This window comes from Onthophagus taurus, chromosome 2 (assembly GCF_036711975.1).
Source record: "Onthophagus taurus isolate NC chromosome 2, IU_Otau_3.0, whole genome shotgun sequence".
Taxonomy (NCBI): Eukaryota; Metazoa; Arthropoda; class Insecta; order Coleoptera; family Scarabaeidae; genus Onthophagus; species Onthophagus taurus.
This window is the reverse complement of record NC_091967.1, coordinates 16,745,841-16,765,597: the sequence shown is the minus strand read 5'-3', so window position 1 is coordinate 16,765,597 and position 19,757 is coordinate 16,745,841. Positions and strand designations below refer to the sequence as shown.

The 19,757-nt window shown below is 32.4% G+C and overlaps 4 protein-coding genes across 4 annotated transcripts; 3 read left to right on the top strand and 1 right to left on the bottom strand.

Annotated features, from left to right (window-relative positions):
- Nucleotides 1-1,889: 1,889 nt before the first annotated feature.
- LOC111428770 (zinc finger protein 883-like) lies at nucleotides 1,890-5,094 on the bottom strand. The gene is made up of 3 exons (XM_023064454.2): nucleotides 4,822-5,094; nucleotides 2,865-3,486; nucleotides 1,890-2,813 (listed from the first exon to the last, which is right to left on the bottom strand). Exons 1-3 carry the CDS (start codon nucleotides 4,996-4,998, stop codon nucleotides 2,008-2,010), a joined length of 1,605 nt encoding a protein of 534 aa, XP_022920222.1. The 5' UTR covers nucleotides 4,999-5,094; the 3' UTR covers nucleotides 1,890-2,007.
- Nucleotides 5,095-5,466: 372 nt separating this feature from the next.
- On the top strand, nucleotides 5,467-6,934 carry LOC111428772 (E3 ubiquitin-protein ligase MARCHF5). Its single transcript, XM_023064457.2, has 3 exons — nucleotides 5,467-5,922; nucleotides 5,973-6,218; nucleotides 6,283-6,934. The coding sequence occupies exons 1-3, from the start codon at nucleotides 5,728-5,730 to the stop codon at nucleotides 6,787-6,789; spliced, it is 948 nt and encodes a 315-aa protein (XP_022920225.1). The 5' UTR covers nucleotides 5,467-5,727; the 3' UTR covers nucleotides 6,790-6,934.
- A 3,636-nt stretch (nucleotides 6,935-10,570) lies between these two features.
- Nucleotides 10,571-12,746, top strand: LOC111428771 (succinyl-CoA:3-ketoacid-coenzyme A transferase, mitochondrial-like). Its single transcript, XM_023064456.2, has 8 exons — nucleotides 10,571-10,803; nucleotides 10,862-11,445; nucleotides 11,511-11,679; nucleotides 11,741-11,846; nucleotides 11,909-12,125; nucleotides 12,177-12,252; nucleotides 12,302-12,472; nucleotides 12,524-12,746. The coding sequence occupies exons 1-8, from the start codon at nucleotides 10,711-10,713 to the stop codon at nucleotides 12,665-12,667; spliced, it is 1,560 nt and encodes a 519-aa protein (XP_022920224.2). The 5' UTR covers nucleotides 10,571-10,710; the 3' UTR covers nucleotides 12,668-12,746.
- Nucleotides 12,747-16,536: 3,790 nt separating this feature from the next.
- Nucleotides 16,537-18,766, top strand: LOC111428769 (glucose dehydrogenase [FAD, quinone]-like). The gene is made up of 5 exons (XM_023064453.2): nucleotides 16,537-16,660; nucleotides 16,716-17,019; nucleotides 17,077-17,561; nucleotides 17,679-18,357; nucleotides 18,415-18,766. Exons 1-5 carry the CDS (start codon nucleotides 16,646-16,648, stop codon nucleotides 18,747-18,749), a joined length of 1,818 nt encoding a protein of 605 aa, XP_022920221.2. The 5' UTR covers nucleotides 16,537-16,645; the 3' UTR covers nucleotides 18,750-18,766.
- The last annotated feature ends 991 nt before the right edge of the window (nucleotides 18,767-19,757 follow it).

Below are 19,757 nucleotides of genomic sequence, written 5' to 3'. Positions count from 1 at the left end.
ACCTTCCAAACATGCTCGATTGGATTTAAATCCAAACTCTGAGGAGGTGTATTCAGCTGCCTGGGTGCATAATATAGCAATTAATGTTTGATAAGGTTTACGGTATGCTTGGGGTCAATGTGTTACTGGAATATTCAGCGATCCTCGAGGGTCAAGCTTTAAACTAATGGCTTCAAATTTTGTTCTAAAATACTTTTATATTTATACCGATCCAAAATTCCATCAATGAATGCCAGTTTTCCTACGCTAGATGCTGCTATCGCTCTCCAAAGCATGACAACTCCATCGCCGTGTTTCGTTTTCTCCCAATTTTTGCCCGACCATCTCTTCCAAAAAGGTTTTACTTCGATTCGTCAGTAAACAAAACCCTGGACAAGAAATCTATGTTCTCGTCGAGCAGAGACTTGCTGCGAATGGCTCACATAGTGAATCATATTCGCTGATTCGTTATTTCGGTTTTGTCTTCATTGGTCAACAGTTACTGGGAATCATGTTCTTTCTTAAGTTACTGTATTGTCGACTCTGATACCTGCAACGAATGGCTCATATTTCGAATCATATTAATTTATTCGCTGCTACCATGTTCTTTTCATTCGTCAATCATGTAGTGCCGTGCTCTTTGAAAAGCAGCTCATGGTGTAAAACCAAACTTGATTAAACCTTTAAAATCGTCTATATTTGTCCAAAATTGTATCTAAACTGTATCTAAAATGATGTAAACTTGTACTATAATTGTTTAAAATCGAAAAAATTTGTTCAAAATCATCTAAACTTTTTTAAAATTGTTTAAAATGATTCAAATTGTATAAAATTAATAACTAGGTGCAACATGGAACAAACACTAAAGCTAGAAATTTTCGAGTTTAGCCGTGCATTTTTGAAAAGGCGTTTGACTTTTCCGACACTTCTAATTTATTTCTAACCAAGGTTGCAACGTGGCATCCGAAACGTCAAACGCTTTTTTAAAAGTCGAACGTTTCTTGTTGTAGGATTGTGCTTCTTCCAGTTTTAGTTTAGTTGTCCAAAATTATTTAAAAGTGTATCCAAAATTGCCAAAAATGATCAAAATGTGGCTACCACTGTCTAATATGTAGTCTAAAACTATTTTAGCTTATTTAGTAAATTTTGAAAGTTTTAGACACATTGTGATCATTTCGGACAATCTTAGACCTTGAGGATAGAAAGCTGAACAAGTAGTGGCTGTGTACCGGTGACTGTGTGTAGCTGACTTTGTACAGTTCATGGAAGTACAGACTTATTAGATACAATAGCGATGTGGTTAGCTAATTTTGGTGCGCTAACTCTAGGCTTTTTGTCCACTTCTTTTAATATGGAGCTAATATCTCTTCTAGAAAGTTTCTTATCAGCCTGCACGAACTTTGCTAATGAATCAGTCTCATTATAATTTTTGACGCTGTTCTGTTGCACGGCTTAGATTTACAATGTTGGCAATTTCGCTATAAGATTTCTTTTCTTTTCCATGTTTTATCAACAATTTTCTATTTTCATCAGAAATTTCTTTTCGCGATGACATTTTGCAGCCAGTTAGAACAGTGACGAAACACAAACTAAATACTAATAATTAGATCCATAATCCCCACTGAATTAAGAAAAAAGAAAATGCTGGCACTGCTACTTTATGCAACTTCTACATGATTTCTTTAACTAAAGTGCATAGTATGTAGACTTTTGTTGTGTTAGTTTTTTCATTGTAAAAGTAAGTATCTCTAATGTAATCCTAATTTTCTATTATCTTATTATGTTTAACAAAAACCTCATATTTCAATTCTGTATGTAGACTTTTGACCTTCACCGTATTTATTTAAACTACCTATTTTCAAGATATTTTGAAAACATGTTCAAAATGTTCTGGGGGCATAAAAAGATAGTTTACATTAAAATAATAATACTATTTTATTAAATAAATTTGTTGTAATCTAAAACAAACTGAGCTTGGAAACAAATAAAGGCTTCTTCTTTAATGCCAATAATCATTATATATGATTTTTAAAAATCTTCATTTTGTTGCACTTTTTCCATAACATCTAACACTTGTATGTTAAAGTCCCCATGTCCTTTTCGATGTTTTTTCATACTACTAGAATCGTGAAATCCTTTTCCACAAAGATCACAATAATAGGGAGTTTCTCCAGTATGAGTTCGGATATGTACTGTTAGATTTCCTTTAAGTGCAAAACATTTAGAGCAATATGTACACTGATAAGGTTTTTCTCCTGTATGAATTCGCATGTGATGTTTTAAATGAGGTACTTGCGTAAATGCTTTCCCACAAACGTTACAAACGTGAGGTTTTTCTCCGGTATGTAATAACATATGTGTATCTAAACTACTAATATACGCAAAAGATTTCTTGCAAATATTACATTGGTGGGGTTTTTCACCTGTATGGATTCTTGAATGAGTTTGAAGCGCGGCGTTTTGATGAAAACGTTTACCGCACACATTACATAAATATTTTTTTTCGCCATGAATACGTTGATGTTGTTTTAAATATTGTTTACTAGTATAACACTGATGGCAAATAGGGCATTTAAATGGTCGTGGGATTTCCAAGTTTGATGTAGCATCTAATGGAATTATTGTTAAGGGATCACTCATCGCGCCAGAAGTAACGCTATGTTTTTGTAGTAAATGAGCTCGATACATGTATTCGCGTTTAAAAGTTTGACCGCAGATTTGACATTCAAGTGTTGGTAGATTTGGATCTCTTGGTCTTGGACCACGACGACATGCATCTTTTGATTTAAAGTGTGTTTGTCGGTGCACTTTTAAACTTAATCCTTGGATGAAACCTATTTGAACAAAAAAATTATTTATTAAGAAAAAACTTGTATTAAAAGTACCTTTTCCACAAACGTCACAAAAAAATGGTCTTTCACCAGTATGAATCATCATATGCCTCTTTAAATTCGATTTAATACTAAAACTCATGTTGCAAATTTTACAAACAAACGGTTGTTCTCTTGTATGAACTCGTATGTGTTCCAATAATTTACTTTTAGTAAATTTTTTTTCACATTGTGTGCAAGGTAATAATTTGGATGTAACTTGAGCTTCTGATTTATCGTTGGCCTTGAATTTTTTAGTTAATTGAACTTTACAATTTTTGCAGTCTGATGGTAACGCTTTTGTGGACAATATTTTTCCAGCTTCTTCAATCATATCATCTTCTTTTGTCATTCTTACTTTTTTAGATTTCTTTGAACGTTTAACGAAAAGATCAGGATTTTGTATACTTTTTGGACGAGATTTAACAGTAGGAGATTTAATTAATGGTTTATCATAAACGAAGTAGTCATGATCTTTTCCCAAACAAGTTTCGTTAAGTTTTCCTTCTTTTTTATTTAAAATATTACTTAAATGTTTATCTGTATTTTCAATTTTTAATTTAAACGTATAGATTTTTATTATTTCATCGACACAATTAGAACAAACATTTTGTGGGTAGCCTTCTACTGGTGTTAACTAACAATTAAAAAGAGAAGATATAAAAATACGGAGAAATTCAAGAATCATCATGTTGGCTTAAAAATCGAAATTAATGTGAAATTACCCAAAAAACACGATAAAAATAAAAAGAAAGCGCGGAGAAGTGTAGAATATTAAACCAGTTAACACCTAAGACTTTTGCTTGCTGTGTCAGGAAGGCAACACAGATTCTGACAACCTTAGGATAAACGTGGTGATTAAAATATGAAACCTTACTTTGAGCAAAATTCGTAACTCCACAAAACTCAGATTTCTTTTGACTTTGAAATTCAATTCTTTGTCTTTTGAGAAATGCTTTGAGCAACATCACTCTGCAAAACCTTTGTTCCACGACTTCTTCGTCGTGCTGATGAGAACCGGATAGTTCGAAAACGGCAAGCAAACTGGGAACACTACACCTTGTGTAGAACTGCACATTCACAGCACTACTTTGAATGAATCCCATTTTGTCTTCAACGCAAACTATTGACAAAAGCAAAGCATTTCCCAGAAATTTGTGCAAAAATCGCACTTTGAAAAGATTTGGCAAGCAAAAGACATTGTGTTTCAGAAAGACAGCGTTCAGAAAGCATCGTTCGACAAACATAACAGAATATATTTTTGTTTTGCTTGTTTCGACTTCCATTGGTCTCTTCAGCTAAGGAAATTCGTCAGGAAGGCTAGCAGCACGTCTCTCAAGACGGCTAAATCCGATTGATTCTAGTTCTAGGTCTTGTGTTAGTTCTAGTGCCAGTGTAAAACTAGAACTAACACTGGACCTAGAACTAGAAACATTCAGGTTTAGCCGCATGTCTCTCAAGACGGCTAAACCCGAATGATTCTAGTTTTAGCGCTTGTGTTAGATCTAGTGCTAGCGTAAAACTAGAACGAACACTAGACCTAGAACTAGAAACATTCGGATTTAGCCGCACGTCTCTCAAGACGGCTAAACCCGATTGATTCTAGTTCTAGATCTTGTGTTAGTTCTAGTGCCAGTGTAAAACTAGAACTAATACTAGACCTAGAACTAGAATCATTCGGGTTTAGTCGTGCGTCTGAAGCAAAAACAAAAAGTGACGTCACAAAACGAGTTTCTATGTGACGTCACATCCAAACTTTAAAGTGATTTTTCGATAAGTTTAACGCTTTTCCGCACTTTTTTTTATTTGTAACGGCTTCCTTGAGTGATTTCCGGTCGAATAAAAAAAAATTGTCGATTTTTAAGCAACATGATGATTCTTGAATTATACCAAAATCAAAAACTGTATACTTTATTACTTAAGCCTTTGATACTCACAAAATTTTAAATACAAACTATAAGCTTAACCTTACCTGTAGTGATAAAGTAGACATTAAAATACCATTGCATGTTAAATCTTCGTAAACCACAGCTTGCAAGCTGATTAAATCCGAAGGATTCAAGCATATCCTACATTTTTCTGTTACATTATCAATAATTAAATTATTAACTAAACAACCCCTCAACTCCTCGTCATTTATTGAATTCATTCTCAAAATAATTTATTGAAATATGAAAATATTTAAGTTTAGATGATATAAACACAAATATAAAGATAGGTTATGTTTTGAAGTTAATCAGTGGCACCAATACATTATTTTAAAATTTATATTTCCCACAAAATTAATTTCTATTTACAATTAGATATATAAAACAAATAAAATAATTTATCATTTGCGCGAAAGAGATTTCGTTATGATAATATTTTAATAAAAAAAAGCATAAATTACAAATTTAATCGAAAAAAAGTTTTATCATAGATGTCGCTAAAAACATCAATTCAGCCTTAAAGCGACTAATTTATTCTTTTTAATTTAAAATAATTGTTTTATTTAATAATTTGAGTATTAAAATTAATAATAAACCGCTTTAAATTTATAATTAAAAAAAAACATAAATAATAAATTTATACATGTCATTTTTGACCATAGATAATACTAAAAATATTAATTCACAGATGTCGCTACGTAAAAAAAAGATGGTTTTCTCCAACTTTGACACTTCAAGAACAAAAATTTTCGTACTTGCGCTCGATGTTTTCATGTGATATAAAAGCCGTGGACGATTGGAGGTTATTATTTTAAACCATACAACGATAATATGGATTTAAATGATTCGCACGCATCTTAGTAACGCAAAGGCACATCCTTTTTCATCCAAAGAATAGATTAAAATAAAGAATCGAAAAAAAGGTAATAAAACGCTTAGAAGTACTTTAAATGGAGCAAGAGGAGGCCGTTGGTGGACCCAGACACCAGGATTCCTTCAGACCTGACGATAACCAACCGGGAAAAATCGTTGCCGTTAGAAGTAAAGAATCCGCACGGTATTGTTGGGTTTGTTTTGCTTCCGACGAAGATGACTTAGATGCCGCTTGGGTTCAACCATGTAATTGTAGAGGAACTACTAAATGGGTGTGTAAAATAATTATTAATTGATTTCATATATTAGATTTTTGATTTAGGTTCATCAGGCATGTTTACAAAGATGGGTTGATGAAAAACAGAAAGGTGGTAATATGGGTAAAGTAACATGTCCTCAATGTCAAACGGAATACATTATAGTTTTCCCGAATATGGGAGTTTTGGTGCTCTTGTTAGACACCGTAGATAGTTTTATTTATAAGGGATGTCCGTTTCTTGCAGCTGGTATAGTTGTTGGGGCGATTTATTGGTGTGCTGTGACATATGGAGCAATTACAGTAATGCAGGTACCTTTTAATAGCTTCCAAAATAATTAACAGAAATTATGTTACAAGTATTTCTTGTTTTTAGGTTGTTGGACAAAAAGAAGGTTTAGCCATAATGGAACAAGCAGACCCATTAGTACTTTTAATTGGTTTACCGGCAATTCCAATAGCGTTAATAGTTGGTAAACTAATTAGATGGGAAGATACAGTGTTGGCTTTTATTAGAAATTATCTTTCGAGAGTTCCCTTGGTTAAATATGTTTTGCCATTTCGAATTGATGTCAGTCCAAATTTTACAAGAGCAGACAGTGATTTGCCACCATTAACAGATCCTTTTTCCGCGACGAGGGTTTTATGTGGGGCATTATTAATGCCCACAATAGCTAATATATTTGGAAAATTTTTCTTTGACTCAGTGAAATCGAACTTTCATAAAACCGTCCTAGGCGGGTTGACTTTTATTGCGATTAAAGGTTGCCTCAAGATCTATCACAAACAGCAACAGTACATCAGACAGTGTCAACGGAAGATTCTTGATTATACAGAAGCGAATATTGCGACATACTTGAGAAGGAGCACTCGTAGAGATTAAGGGGAAAAATCTGGTTGGGTTTATTTTGTATGATTACAAAGAAATAAACTTATTAACAACATTATTGAAATCATATTAACTGTATATTTTTGTTAAAAAAAAGTTTTATTTTTAGGTGATATTTGAAATAAAGGTGTTAATATTTTTTTAATTTGTCATTATTTTATACAAGCGTTACTTTTATATATATAGTTAAAATTAATCATTGTTGTTTACACAAAGAATTATTATCTCTCAAGGTTTTATTTGTAAGTATGGATAACAAGGATAACAATTTGAGAAACTTCGTTTCCTCGAATTAGTGAAACAAGCTGTTATTTCCTTTTAGATATCAAGAATTTAATTGCAATCAACAAGCCATCTATGTATTATGGTGTATCCAAACAGCGCGGCAGTAACACGCGATGGTCGCAAGACACAATTCTGCCACGCGCAAGACATATAAGTCTACTCCAATAATTTGCAATATCTAATCTTTTGGAAGCTTATATATTCCTGCGCCAACAGTATTGTAGTATGTAGGATTTAGTCTTACATTAGTATTATCTACTACCCATGCAAAAAGTCAAGACCCCTCACTTTAGAGATCGATATCTTCGTAATCGCTCGATGGAAAATATTGCAGTAAAGTTTATTGTAATCAGTGAACATTTCTGCGTATCACATGTTAATTTGGAAATTTTCGGGTCCGCGGTTTTTCTTTTATCGGGAGTTAAGTGAAAAAAGTACTCGATTTTTGAGAGTGCCAGCAACTTTGTCTACTTTGCGATTTTTTTTCTCCAAAACTATTTGACGAAAAAAATTCGAATTTGAACTGGTGGTAAACCGATGTGTTCTTAATGTGGGGCATATTTTATTTTTTTCGATATTCCATGTAGTTTCGCGGAAAATCGCGGTTTAGTTGGATTCGGTTATTTCGAAAACGACCTGGCGATATCAGTCGAATTCCGTTATCAGTTTTTCAAAATTAGAGCTCCCTAATTTTTTAAAAGCGATTTAATGGAATTACAAATTAAAGAGAAACAGAAATAAGCTATGCGGGGAGAGGAGGGTTCCGTGCAATCGGAACAGATGGTGTGCCCCAGACAGTACGTCGCGCCTTTATCTTACCTACATAAAGAAATAAGGCGCGACGTCCTGTCTGGGACGCACCATAATAAAAATGGTGCGTCCCAGTCAATTTTTTGACATTTAAAGCTGTCAACGACGTTATTTCGGCGACTACTTTGATTGTAATTTGTTGATTTCATATTTTCAGAGAACATTTATTATAAATTTATTATACTTGTTGTTGATTAATAGTATAGTTTCATCATTTTTTTTATATGTATAGTCTTCTCCGACAATCTGCAGTCTTCTGCAAGCAGATCTAGTCTTTCAGAAGCAGTATATAGTCTTCTGTCAAAAGTATGTAGTACTCTGCTGGCCGTATTTGTTCTTCTCCAGCAGTGAGCAATCTTTTGTAGCCCGTATCCAGCGTTCTCTTAGCATTGTCAAGTCATCTACCAGTGATATGTTGGCTTCTTCAACAATCTGTGGTCTTCTGCAAACAGTATCTAGTCTTCCAGAGACAGTATGTATTCCTTTACCAACAGTATGTAGTCCTCTGCTGCCAGTATTTGTTCTCCAATAATAAACAGTCTTATAAACCAGTATGCAGTCTTCTATTAGCATTGCCTAGTCCTCCACAAGTGGTATATAGTCTTCTCCAACAATCTGTAACCTTCTATAAGCAGTATTTAGTCTTCCAGGAACAGTATACATTTCTCTGCCAATAGTATGCAGTCCTCTGCAAGCAGTATTTGTTCTTCTCCTGTAATAAGCAGTCTTATAAACCAGTATGCAGTCTTCTATTAGCATTGCCTGGTCCACAAGTGATATACAGGATGTTTCTAAATTGATGCGAAAGATTTCAAGGATTTTTCAGCAAAAATCTTTCATATAACTTTTTGTTCAAATCCCTTCTCCACCGAATTACAGCCCTCTAAAGTTAAGGAAAAAAATGTTTTTATTTAATACATCCACTATGGAGGAATTTAGAAGAATGAAATTTGGTAGATAACTGTTGCTAATAAAATGACACTTTTTGACGATTTTTAGAACCCTAAAATGTTATTACAAAGGGCTGAAAAAGCAACCCCTATTATACTTTGCATCAGAACTTTTTAATGCGACTACATATTTCTATTTAAAAATTTAGTTTTCCAGTATCTAGTTTTCCAGAAGCAGTGTATAGTTCTTTACCAACAGTATATAGTCCTCTGCTGGCAGTATTTGTTCTTCTCGGGTAATAAGCAGTCTTATAAACCAGTATCCAGTCTTCTATTAGCATTGTCTAGTCTTCCACAAGTAAGATATAATCTTCTCCAATAATCTGTAGTTTTCTGCAAGCAAAATCTAGTCTTACAGAAGAAGTATATAGTTCTTTACCAACAGTATGTAGTATTCTGCTGGCCGTATTTGTTCTTCTCTAGTAATAAGCAGTTTTATAAACCAGTATGCAGTATTCTATTAGCATTATTTAGTCTTCCATAAGTGATATATTGTTTTCTCCAACAATCTGTAGTCTTCTGGAAGCAGTATCTAGTGTTCCAGGGACAGTATACATTCCTCTCTGCCAACAATATGTAGTAACCGAGTCCTCTACAGGCAGTATTTGTTCTTCTCCTGTAATAAGCAGTCTTATAAACCTGTATATAGCCTTCTATAAGTATTGCAAGTCTTTCACGAGTGATATATAGTGCTCTCCAACAACCTGTCATCTTCTGCAAGCAATATCTAGTCTTCCAGAAGCAGTATGTATTCCTTTATTAAGAGTATAAAGCCCTCTGCTGGCAATATTTGTTGTTCTCCAGCAATGAGCAGTCTTATCTAACCAATATGTGCCATCTATTAGCATTATTTGCTCCTCCACAAATAATATATAGGCAATACGTGGTCTCATACAAGAATGAGTCTTCTTTGCAATGTAAGAGCCGCTCTACATATGACGCTATATGACGTCAGTTCTTATTTGGATTAATAAATAATCAATGTTTACACTTCAATCTAAAAAAACTCCTTACAAAAGCGGTACAAGATTACCTATTAATTTGCATTATTTTATTCAAAATTAAGGAAGAGTATATATTTAGATGATGTATCACTCAACTTATCCACAACTTCCTCCTCCATTTACTAATCATTGATGACTAGAAAATTATTGTTATGCATTTTGGCTTAGTATCAAATCAATATAAATTTAAAAGATTACTTGTGAAGACAAAGAATCTTGCAGCGAGTTCCTAGAATGGAGTTTAGTGGAGGAGTTGGTGGTAGAAACGTGGAGTTCCAGTCAAGTTCCAGATAACCACCATGCAGGTATGGTGGTTATCACAAATGAGTTTCTAGTATTTTTACGGTGTGTAATATAAAAATTAAATCTCTGTTCCATTCCTTTTATTATCAAATCCATGATAGAGAACGTATTGCAGTTAGTTGAGGAAGGTATGATTGATCTCCTTTCTTATCTACCAGGTTTTGTGTAGATTAGAAAATTACTGCAAACAATGTAATGTTTGGACGAGGAATTATTTTATATTTCCAAGAATATTGGAACTAAATTTAGAAAGACTGAATGGTGTAACAAATTTTGTGGCTAAACTTATGATATGATATACACTTATGAGTAGGCAACCCAATATACAAAGAAATAACCTTAGTTATCAGCATAAATAATTCTAAAATCTTCCAATAGATGGCAAAATAAAATAATTTTTCAAAAAAAAGCTAAAAATATTCGACCTTTGATAAAATCTAAATAAACATAGGAATGTTTTGTCATTTTGCTATTTTGGAAAGAAACAGCTTTTCGATTACTTAAAATAAAATCATATTATAATATTACACAATCTTTGATATAGATAACGTAATATATTAAAGATGATCAATAGATTGGGTTATCTTGTTCACAGCATAAAAACCAATGGTTTAGGTAGTCGTCAATTAAAACGATCGACCACATGGAATTTAAAAGTAAGAACGTTATTTCTAATCAATTTTAAAGTTAATCACTAAATAATTTTATCTTTAGATGTTATTCTCAACTGATTCCAAATCAAAAAAATCAAAAATATATTCAGCTTCAGAAGCTATCCAAGATATTCCAGGTAATAGTAAATTATTGATAGGTGGATTTGGTTTATGTGGTCTCCCAGAAAATCTAATAAACGCGATTAAAACACACTCATCTGGAAATTATACAATAATATCTAGTAATGCGGGTGTTGATGATTTTGGGTTAGGAATATTGTTAAAAGAACGAAAAGTAAAACGGGTTATTGCTTCATACGTCGGTGAAAATGCCGAATTCGAACGTCAATTTTTAGCTGGTGAGTTAGAAGTTGAATTAACACCCCAAGGAACATTAGCCGAAAGAATACGAGCTGGAGGGGCTGGAATTCCAGCATTTTTTACTCCAACTGGTTATGGAACTTTGGTTCAAAAAGGTGGAATTCCTATTAAATATGGAAGTGGTGGTAAAATTGATATAGCTAGTAACCCAAAAGAAGAGAAAAGTTTTAATGGAAGAAATTATGTTATGGAGGAAGCTATTATTGGAGATTATGCTTTAATTAAAGCTTTGAAAGCTGATACTGTAGGCAATTTAATTTTTAGGTACTTTTAAAAAAGCGAAATTCTTTCTAAAAATATAAAGCGTTAACGTGCCAATTTTTTGTTAGTAAATCAAGTCGTAATTTTAATGCGCCAATGGGACGAGCAGGAAAAATTACAATAGCAGAAGTAGAAGAAATCGTCGAATGTGGACAAATAAACCCAGATGATGTTCATCTTCCAGGAATTTTTGTTGATAGAATTGTTAAAGGCGAAAAATTTGAGAAACGAATTGAAGTAAATGATAATTAAAAATAAGTAATTCGAGAATTTAAATTAAATTAAACTATAATTATAGAAATACACCGTCCAAAAAGAGGATTCCTCAAAAGCTTCCAACACGGGTTCTACTAGAGAAATTATAGCCAGACGAGTTGCTTTAGAATTTAAAGACGGAATGTATGGTATCCTTACAAATCTTCAAAATGAATCATAAATTAGATTCTTTCTTAATCGCGTAAATTAGCTAATTTGGGTATAGGAATTCCAGTATTAGCTTCGAATTACATTCCAAATGACATCACAGTATACCTCCAATCTGAAAATGGAATTCTAGGATTAGGACCTTTTCCAACTCCGGATAATGTTGACGCAGATTTAATCAATGCTGGCAAAGACTTGGTTACTGTTATTCCTGGAGCTTCTTATTTTGGAAGTGATGATAGTTTCGCTATGATAAGAGGGTATGATTTAATCGAAATCATAACGAATTTTTGAAATTACATAACTTGTAGGGGACACGTTAATTTAACAGTTTTAGGAGCGATGGAAGTTTCAAAATACGGTGATTTAGCTAGTTGGATGATTCCGGTAACTTATTATTATTTGTGATAAGATTGTTTTAAAATGTTTTTTTTAGGGTAAATTGGTAAAAGGAATGGGTGGTGCAATGGATTTGGTTGCCGCACCCGGAACGAAAGTCGTTGTTTGCATGGAACATACAGCTAAAAACGGAAAACATAAAATTTTGGACAGTTGTAGCTTACCATTGACTGGAGAAAAATGCATTAATACAATAATTACGGAGAAAGTGAGAATTTTTGATTAAATAATGAAAAATGTGTAATTTTGTGTTTTACAGGCTGTTTTTGATGTGGATCCTAAATCTGGTCTCACACTTATCGAGATTGCAGAAGGAATTACCGTTGATGATGTCAAGACATCTACGGGGTGTGAATTTAAAATTTCCAGCAATCTAAAATCTATGGGACAAGTTGCTGGTTAAACAGAAAGAATTAGATTTGAACCAAAAAATGTTAAATTTAAATAAATGTTCTTAGATGGCAAAAATATGTGTTACAGTATTCCTCGTAGTTGCTCCAAAGCATTTCTCTTTATGTCACCTTGCCATCGCGTTTAAGGTCTTCCTCTTAGTATGTTTGTAGCCAGTTAAACTATCATTACTCTTTTAAGAATCCTTCTTCCATTCCTTCATTCCACATGTCCAGAACACTGAAGTCTTTGAATCTTTACAAATCTCACAATATCCAGATCCTAATAAACAATACTCAGAATCCTTCTAACTCAGTGATATATAATACCTGAAAGTGATTTTCGACGCAAGAGTAAGATGGCTCCATATGAAAAAGAAACACGAAGAGCTTGGTTTTAAGTGTAGAAAGATGTACTGGCTATTAGAAATAAACGTCAATTGTCCAGATATAAGAAACGCTCAAACCTCTTTGAACGTATGACAGTCAAGTTTGGAGTTGTGGCGATGGTTTCAAAATAAAGTAGTAAGGAACATAGTCTTCATGGTTGATCATAAGGACCTTGACTGTTTCTTTGATAGCTTGACAGAGTTTTGTCAGCAGTTTCTACCTGTTAAAATGACTATTTAATGCAATGCTGCTTAAGAATTCCAATTAACCCTTTGTGTCCCAAGAAGTCAAAAATTTCGAAACTTTGTGACAGAATTAAAACGCTATCAAAATACACACAGTAGAGGCCTTTGGAATAAATTTTAGCAAAATATGCAATCCCCCCATATCTTCAGTATACAAAAACTATTATTGCTAATATAAAAATAATACATTTATTATTACGTTAGAAAATAAGTAACACTTGCTTTATCTAAATCACATTATGACATTCAGAAAAACAGTTCTTTCTTCCATTACAACATAAATAAACATTGCACGCAGTACATTTTGAGTGGAGACTAGCTTTGGCAGAACAATTTTCACAACTTCCTCTTTCTTTTGAACTTGCGCTACGGCATTCTCGTGGACGTAGTAAATATGAATATTTATTTATCAGACCTGTATTTACAGAACGACGAAAATCTGATAGAATATTGAGAAAAAACATATTGAGCAAAAACTGTGTCAAAAAAAGATGCAAATTCAAAAATTGATGGAAGCCGTATTTATTGAAATTAAGGAATGAGACTTGTTCTAAATTAAAGCTCATAGCTTTCTCTTTACAATGATGTATAATAATTGTTGGGTTGGATTGGAAAAATATTGAGAAAAAAAATGTTGAAACAAAACTTACATTTTCGTATAACCTAAAAGTGTCAAAAATGATGCTAATTTAAAAATTCCTGGAACCCGTATTTATTGAAATGAAGGAATGAGACTTATTCTAAATTAAAGCTCAAAGCTTTCTCTTTAAAATGATGTATAATAATTGTTGGGTTGGATTGGAAAAATATTGAGAAAAAAAATGTTGAAACAAAACTTACATTTTCGTATAACCTAAAAGTGTCAAAAATGATGCTAATTTAAAAATTCCTGGAACCCGTATTTATTGAAATGAAGGAATGAGACTTATTCTAAATTAAAGCTCAAAGCTTTCTCTTTAAAATGATGTATAATAATTGTTGGGTTGGATTGGAAAAATATTGAGAAAAAAAATGTTGAAACAAAACTTACATTTTCGTATAACGAAAAGTGTCAAACAAGATGCTAATTTAAAAATTCCTGGACGCCGTATTTATTGAAATTAAGGAATGAGACTTGTTCTAAATTAAAGCTCAAAACTTTCTCTTTATAATGATGTATAATAATTGTTGGGTTGGATTGAAAAATATTGAAAAAAAAAATGTTGAAACAAAACTTACATTTTCGTATAACCTAAAAGTGTCAAAAAAGATGCTAATTTAAAAATTCCTGGAAGCCGTATTTATTGAAATTAAGGAATGAGACTTATTCTAAATTAAAGCTCAAAGCTTTCTCTTTAAAATGATGTATAATAATTGTTGGGTTGGATTGCAAAAATATTGAAAAAAAAAATGTTGAAACAAAACTTACATTTTCGTATAACCTAAGTGTCAAAAAAGATGGTAAATTAAAAATTCCTGGAAGCCATATATATTGAAATTAAAGAATGAGACTTATTCTAAATTAAAGCTCACAGCTTTCTCTTTACAGTGATGTATAATAATTGTTGGGTTGGATTGGAAAAATATTGCGAAAAAACAAGTTGAAACAAAACTTACATTTTCGTATAACCTAAAAGTGTCAAAAAAGATGCTAATTTAAAAATTCCTGGAAGCCGTATTTATTGAAATTAAGGAATGAAACTCGTTCTAAATTAAAGCTCAAAGTTTTCTCTTTACAATAATGTATAATAATTGTTGGGTTGGATTGGAAAAATATTGAGAAAAAAAATGTTGAAACAAAACTTACATTTTCGTGTAACCTAAAAGTGTCGAAAAAGATGCTAATTTAAAAATTCCTGGAAGCCGTGCTTACTGAAATTAAGGAATGAGACTTGTTCTAAATTAAAGCTCAAAACTTTCTCTTTACAATGATGTATAATAATTGTTGTGTTGGATTGAAAAATATTGAGAAAAAAAAATGTTGAAACAAAACTTACATTTTCGTATAACCTAAAAGTGTCAAAAAAGATGATAATTTAAAAATTCTTGGAAGCCGTGCTTACTGAAACTAAGGAATGAGACTTCTTTTAAATTAAAGCTCATTGCTTTCTTTTTAAAATGATCTGTAATAACACACCTAATAATCATTTATCAAAGAGATACCTTTTTGAACAACAAAATTCAACAAGACGACTTTTCACTAAACATCTAACCTCACATCTGGACGAATAAGTTTAAATATACCTAAAAGCCCTACAGTGCGGATTGTGTCATTTTTTATACCGATCCTTTCTTGTATAGTAGAAAGTACCGACAGCTTTAAATTCGCCAAATAGATGACTACAGTTTAAAATGAGTGTTTAAAACTACCGGTACTTTAAAGTACCGTCGGGACACAAAGGGTTAAGCGAGAAGACTCAACAAGATCAAACTTTGAGAGAGTTAGTCTGCATAAACTCGGCCATATCAGAAGAGCTCAACTTGATAAATTTGCAGAAAACTGTTAGTGTGCTTATTCACCATTGCTTTATTTGAGTATTAATGAGAGGCTTGAACCAATCCAAGAGATCATAAAGAAACATGTTCTAGTTGACGCCCCTACTTGGTATGTGCTAAATATGGAAGTATGTGTGTGTTAATGCAATAGATCGTTTTGAACAAGTAATTGTTCAAGTATAGAAGAACACTTAGTTGCTTCCGTGCGCAATATCACTTTATCATCAACAGCTTACTTAGAGTTTATTTTATCCTTATTTGGTTTCAGGGACAATAGAGTCTTGTCTCATATTATCAAAAAATGATTAGTTATTGATGTATAGGAGAAAAAATTGCTTGAAATAATATCATTTTAAAATCATAGTAAATGCAGAGTTGTTGTCGAAGAGTTATAGAACCAAGGTATCGAAAATTATTGCAAAAATTTAAATAATCTAGTCAGATCCAAGATTATTCTTCAATCTGATAAAAACATTAACCTTCTTCGAAGCTGACGAAAGATGACATAATCGAATTGGAAAAAAATCTATACACTTTATTGCCATACACTTTATTGTCTAATGATTTTATTATTTGTTGTTAATATTAATTAAATGTCGATGCGTCTATAAGTGGGTCAACACGTTTTTAAATTACCTTCGTATAGTAATCCCATAAAAAGTGAATACAAGCATACAGAACGACTACTAATCATGTTGCGTCTCACCTTGGGACAGAAAAGATTGCTAAATTAAAAATATCACTTTAAAGTTGGTCAAAACTGGTTGAGAGAAACTGCTTTTATACCACCACGCCAGTTTCCCAAAAACATAAATAAATAAATTCAGATAAAAGTCTGGTTTTTACGTAATTTAGTGACCAAGTGCCACCGACTAGTTAATCATGTTGTTTCTTCGGGTATGTTTTTATCTTTACAATGATAAATTGGAGTGTTTTGAAATTGAAATTTTAGTTGATTAAAGTGATAACTATTTTTTCTCTATTAAAAATAATCGAAATAAAAGGATTATTATTTCATTCAAAGTTTGGTTTAGAAGACAATGCAACTTATTATGATTTTATAGTCGTTGGATCTGGTTCTTCGGGATCTGTAATAGCATCTCGATTATCTGAAAATCCAAAATGGAATGTTTTATTATTAGAAGCAGGTACAGAACCAACAAAGTTAGTTGATGTCCCAGCTTTATGCGCTACTTTTCAATTTACCGATTATAATTGGGGTTATTTAATGGAAGAACAAGAAAATATGTGTTTAGGTAAGTTTTACGTTTTTAATTCACATTTTTTTATTACTTTTTTAATTAAAATTTAAGGATTAGAAAAGAAACGAATGCATTGGCCTAGAGGAAAAGCTCTCGGTGGAAGCACAATAATTAATTACATGATTCATATAAGAGGAAATCAATTAGATTTCGATCGATGGTCAGAAAATGGTAATAAAGGTTGGTCTTACGAAGAATTACTTCCATTATTTAAAAAATCCGAAGATTCATTTTTGAAAGTGCAAGACCAAGAGTACAGAAATAAAGGTGGCGAGCTTGGAGTTGAAGATGTTGCTTTTAGAACAAAAGCAGCCGAAGCATTTATTGATGCGATGCAAGAATATGGATACAAATATGTTGATTATAACGGGGCAACTCAAATGGGGGTTTCTTGGGTTCAAGCCACCACTAGAAGAGGAAAACGAGAACACGCAAAAAAAGCGTATTTAGACGTAGCTAGGTATAGAAAAAATTTAAAAATTATTACATCGGCGAGAGTTAACAAGATAGCTTTAAAAAAAGGAGAAAATGATAAGGTAATTATGAGATTAAATGTTTTAATGTCAAGGTATACGAGTTGAAATACTTCGAAAAAAAAAACCTTGAAATTTGGAAATTAACAAGAAATATTAAGAGAAAGTATCTTATTTTAGTTGAGAGCACAAGGAGTTGAGTTTTTTAAGAATGGTAAAAAATTCTTCGCAAGAGCAAATAACGAAATAATCATTAGTGCAGGAACTTTAAATTCGCCCCAAATTCTAATGCTTTCTGGAATTGGGCCAAAAGATCATTTAAATTCTTTAGAAATTCCAGTACTTAAAGATCTTCCCGTTGGCAAAAAACTCTACGATCATTTAACATTTCTAGGATTATTATTTACAATGGACGGAAATGATTTAACGTTTAATTACGATGATTTGTACGATCCAAATACAATGTTGGAGTATGTATTTAATGGTGGAGGACCCTTAACGAGTTTGGGTGGAGTTGAAGCTTTAGGAATAGTTAAGACAAATATTTCGGATGACTCTAATCCGACTTATCCGGATATAGAATTTATTTTTTTGGGTGGTGGTTTACATTCGGATAAGGGGGAAATCTTTAGAAAAACTTTTCGTGTTAACGATGAAATTTATAATACGATTTGGAGACCTTTAGAAAGCAAACAAGCGTTTACTATAATGCCGATGTTGTATCACCCTAAATCTTATGGAAAAATTGAATTAAAATCAAAAAATCCTTTTGTAAGGCCGAAATTTTACGGAAATTATTTTACTGATAAAAATAATTTTGATATTAAAACATTTATTGCAAGTATAAGATTAGCTCAAGGTAAAATTAACGATAATATTAAAATCGATTTTTATTAAAAATTTTTCTCTCTTTAAGAAATCGTTAAAACGCCTGCTTTCCAAAAGTACAATGCGACCCTTGTGGATACCAAAATTCCAGGATGTGAAATGTTTGTTTTTAATACAGACGAATATTGGGAGTGTGGATTGAGACATTTATCGGTTACGTTACATCATCAAGTTGCAACCTGTAAAATGGGAAATAGCACGGATCCTGAGGCAGTTGTTGATGATAATTTAAAAGTTTTTGGGACGGAAAATTTAAGGGTTGCTGATCCAAGTATTATTCCAGAACCGATAACTGCACATACGAGTGTCCCAGCATATATGATTGGAGAAAAATTAGCTGATATTATTAAAAAAACTTATTAAAAAAAATTACCAAATTATTTTTTTGTTTCATTTGTTCTTTATATCTAAATAACTATACTCAAAGAATGTATGGCAAAAGTAGTATAAAGTGTCTGCTACTAAGTGTTTGAGAAGCAATCTTAATATTCATTTTTTCTATACGCCCAATGATTAGCTCATTTTTGCCATTAAATGTAATTGTTCTTTGTTTTCATTCCTTTGAGGTAAAACCAATGTTCTTTTCTGCCATTTAACGCAGTAAAACTACTTCTAAATGTAGCGTGCTTTAAAAAAATATTAGTTATTGGACACTCCTAAATATCCCATTTCTGCGTAATTTACATAATTATAAAAGATGATTGGTTCAAAGAATTTTGGCACCGTTGTTTTGAAATATTGCTCAAATAACTTAAATTGATCAGCTTTCCAAATCTTCAAATCAACAACTCTTCAATAATTTTCCTGTCAGCTATTAAACCCTGATGGGACAGCCTTGATCACAACTTATAAGTAATAAACTGAATCTTAGTTTCCTGTTTCATTGGTGCAGCACCCGTGTTAATGATCCCATTGTTATAATAACCTATCTATGAATTACCATCAGTTCTTGTGAAAAAGACTTAAGAGAGATATAGGAAGGAGTGGATGAGAATGATAGGTGAGTGTTTAAGAGAGAGTGTAATTCGAGAAGTATGGTTAGCTAGGGTATGTGGCTGTCCAAACCCAATGGGGAATGTTAGGCTAATATGCTTGGCATCGGTAGTAAAGTGCTTGACAGGGTGATTGCAGGAATGATGGATAGTACAAATTCAAAAAACATAGAGTTGCAGTGCAAACGTGCGATGAATATATGCATTGATGGGTAAGATTATAATGCGAATACATTGCCCGGAATATGTAATTTACATCATTGAGAGCTTTTTGATAAATATGAGGATGAGATATAAGGTTATAGAAGAATATAACGTAAGTAGAAGGCTTCACAAGTTGAAGCTTCAAGTCCAGTGCTGTGGTATTACGGAATATATA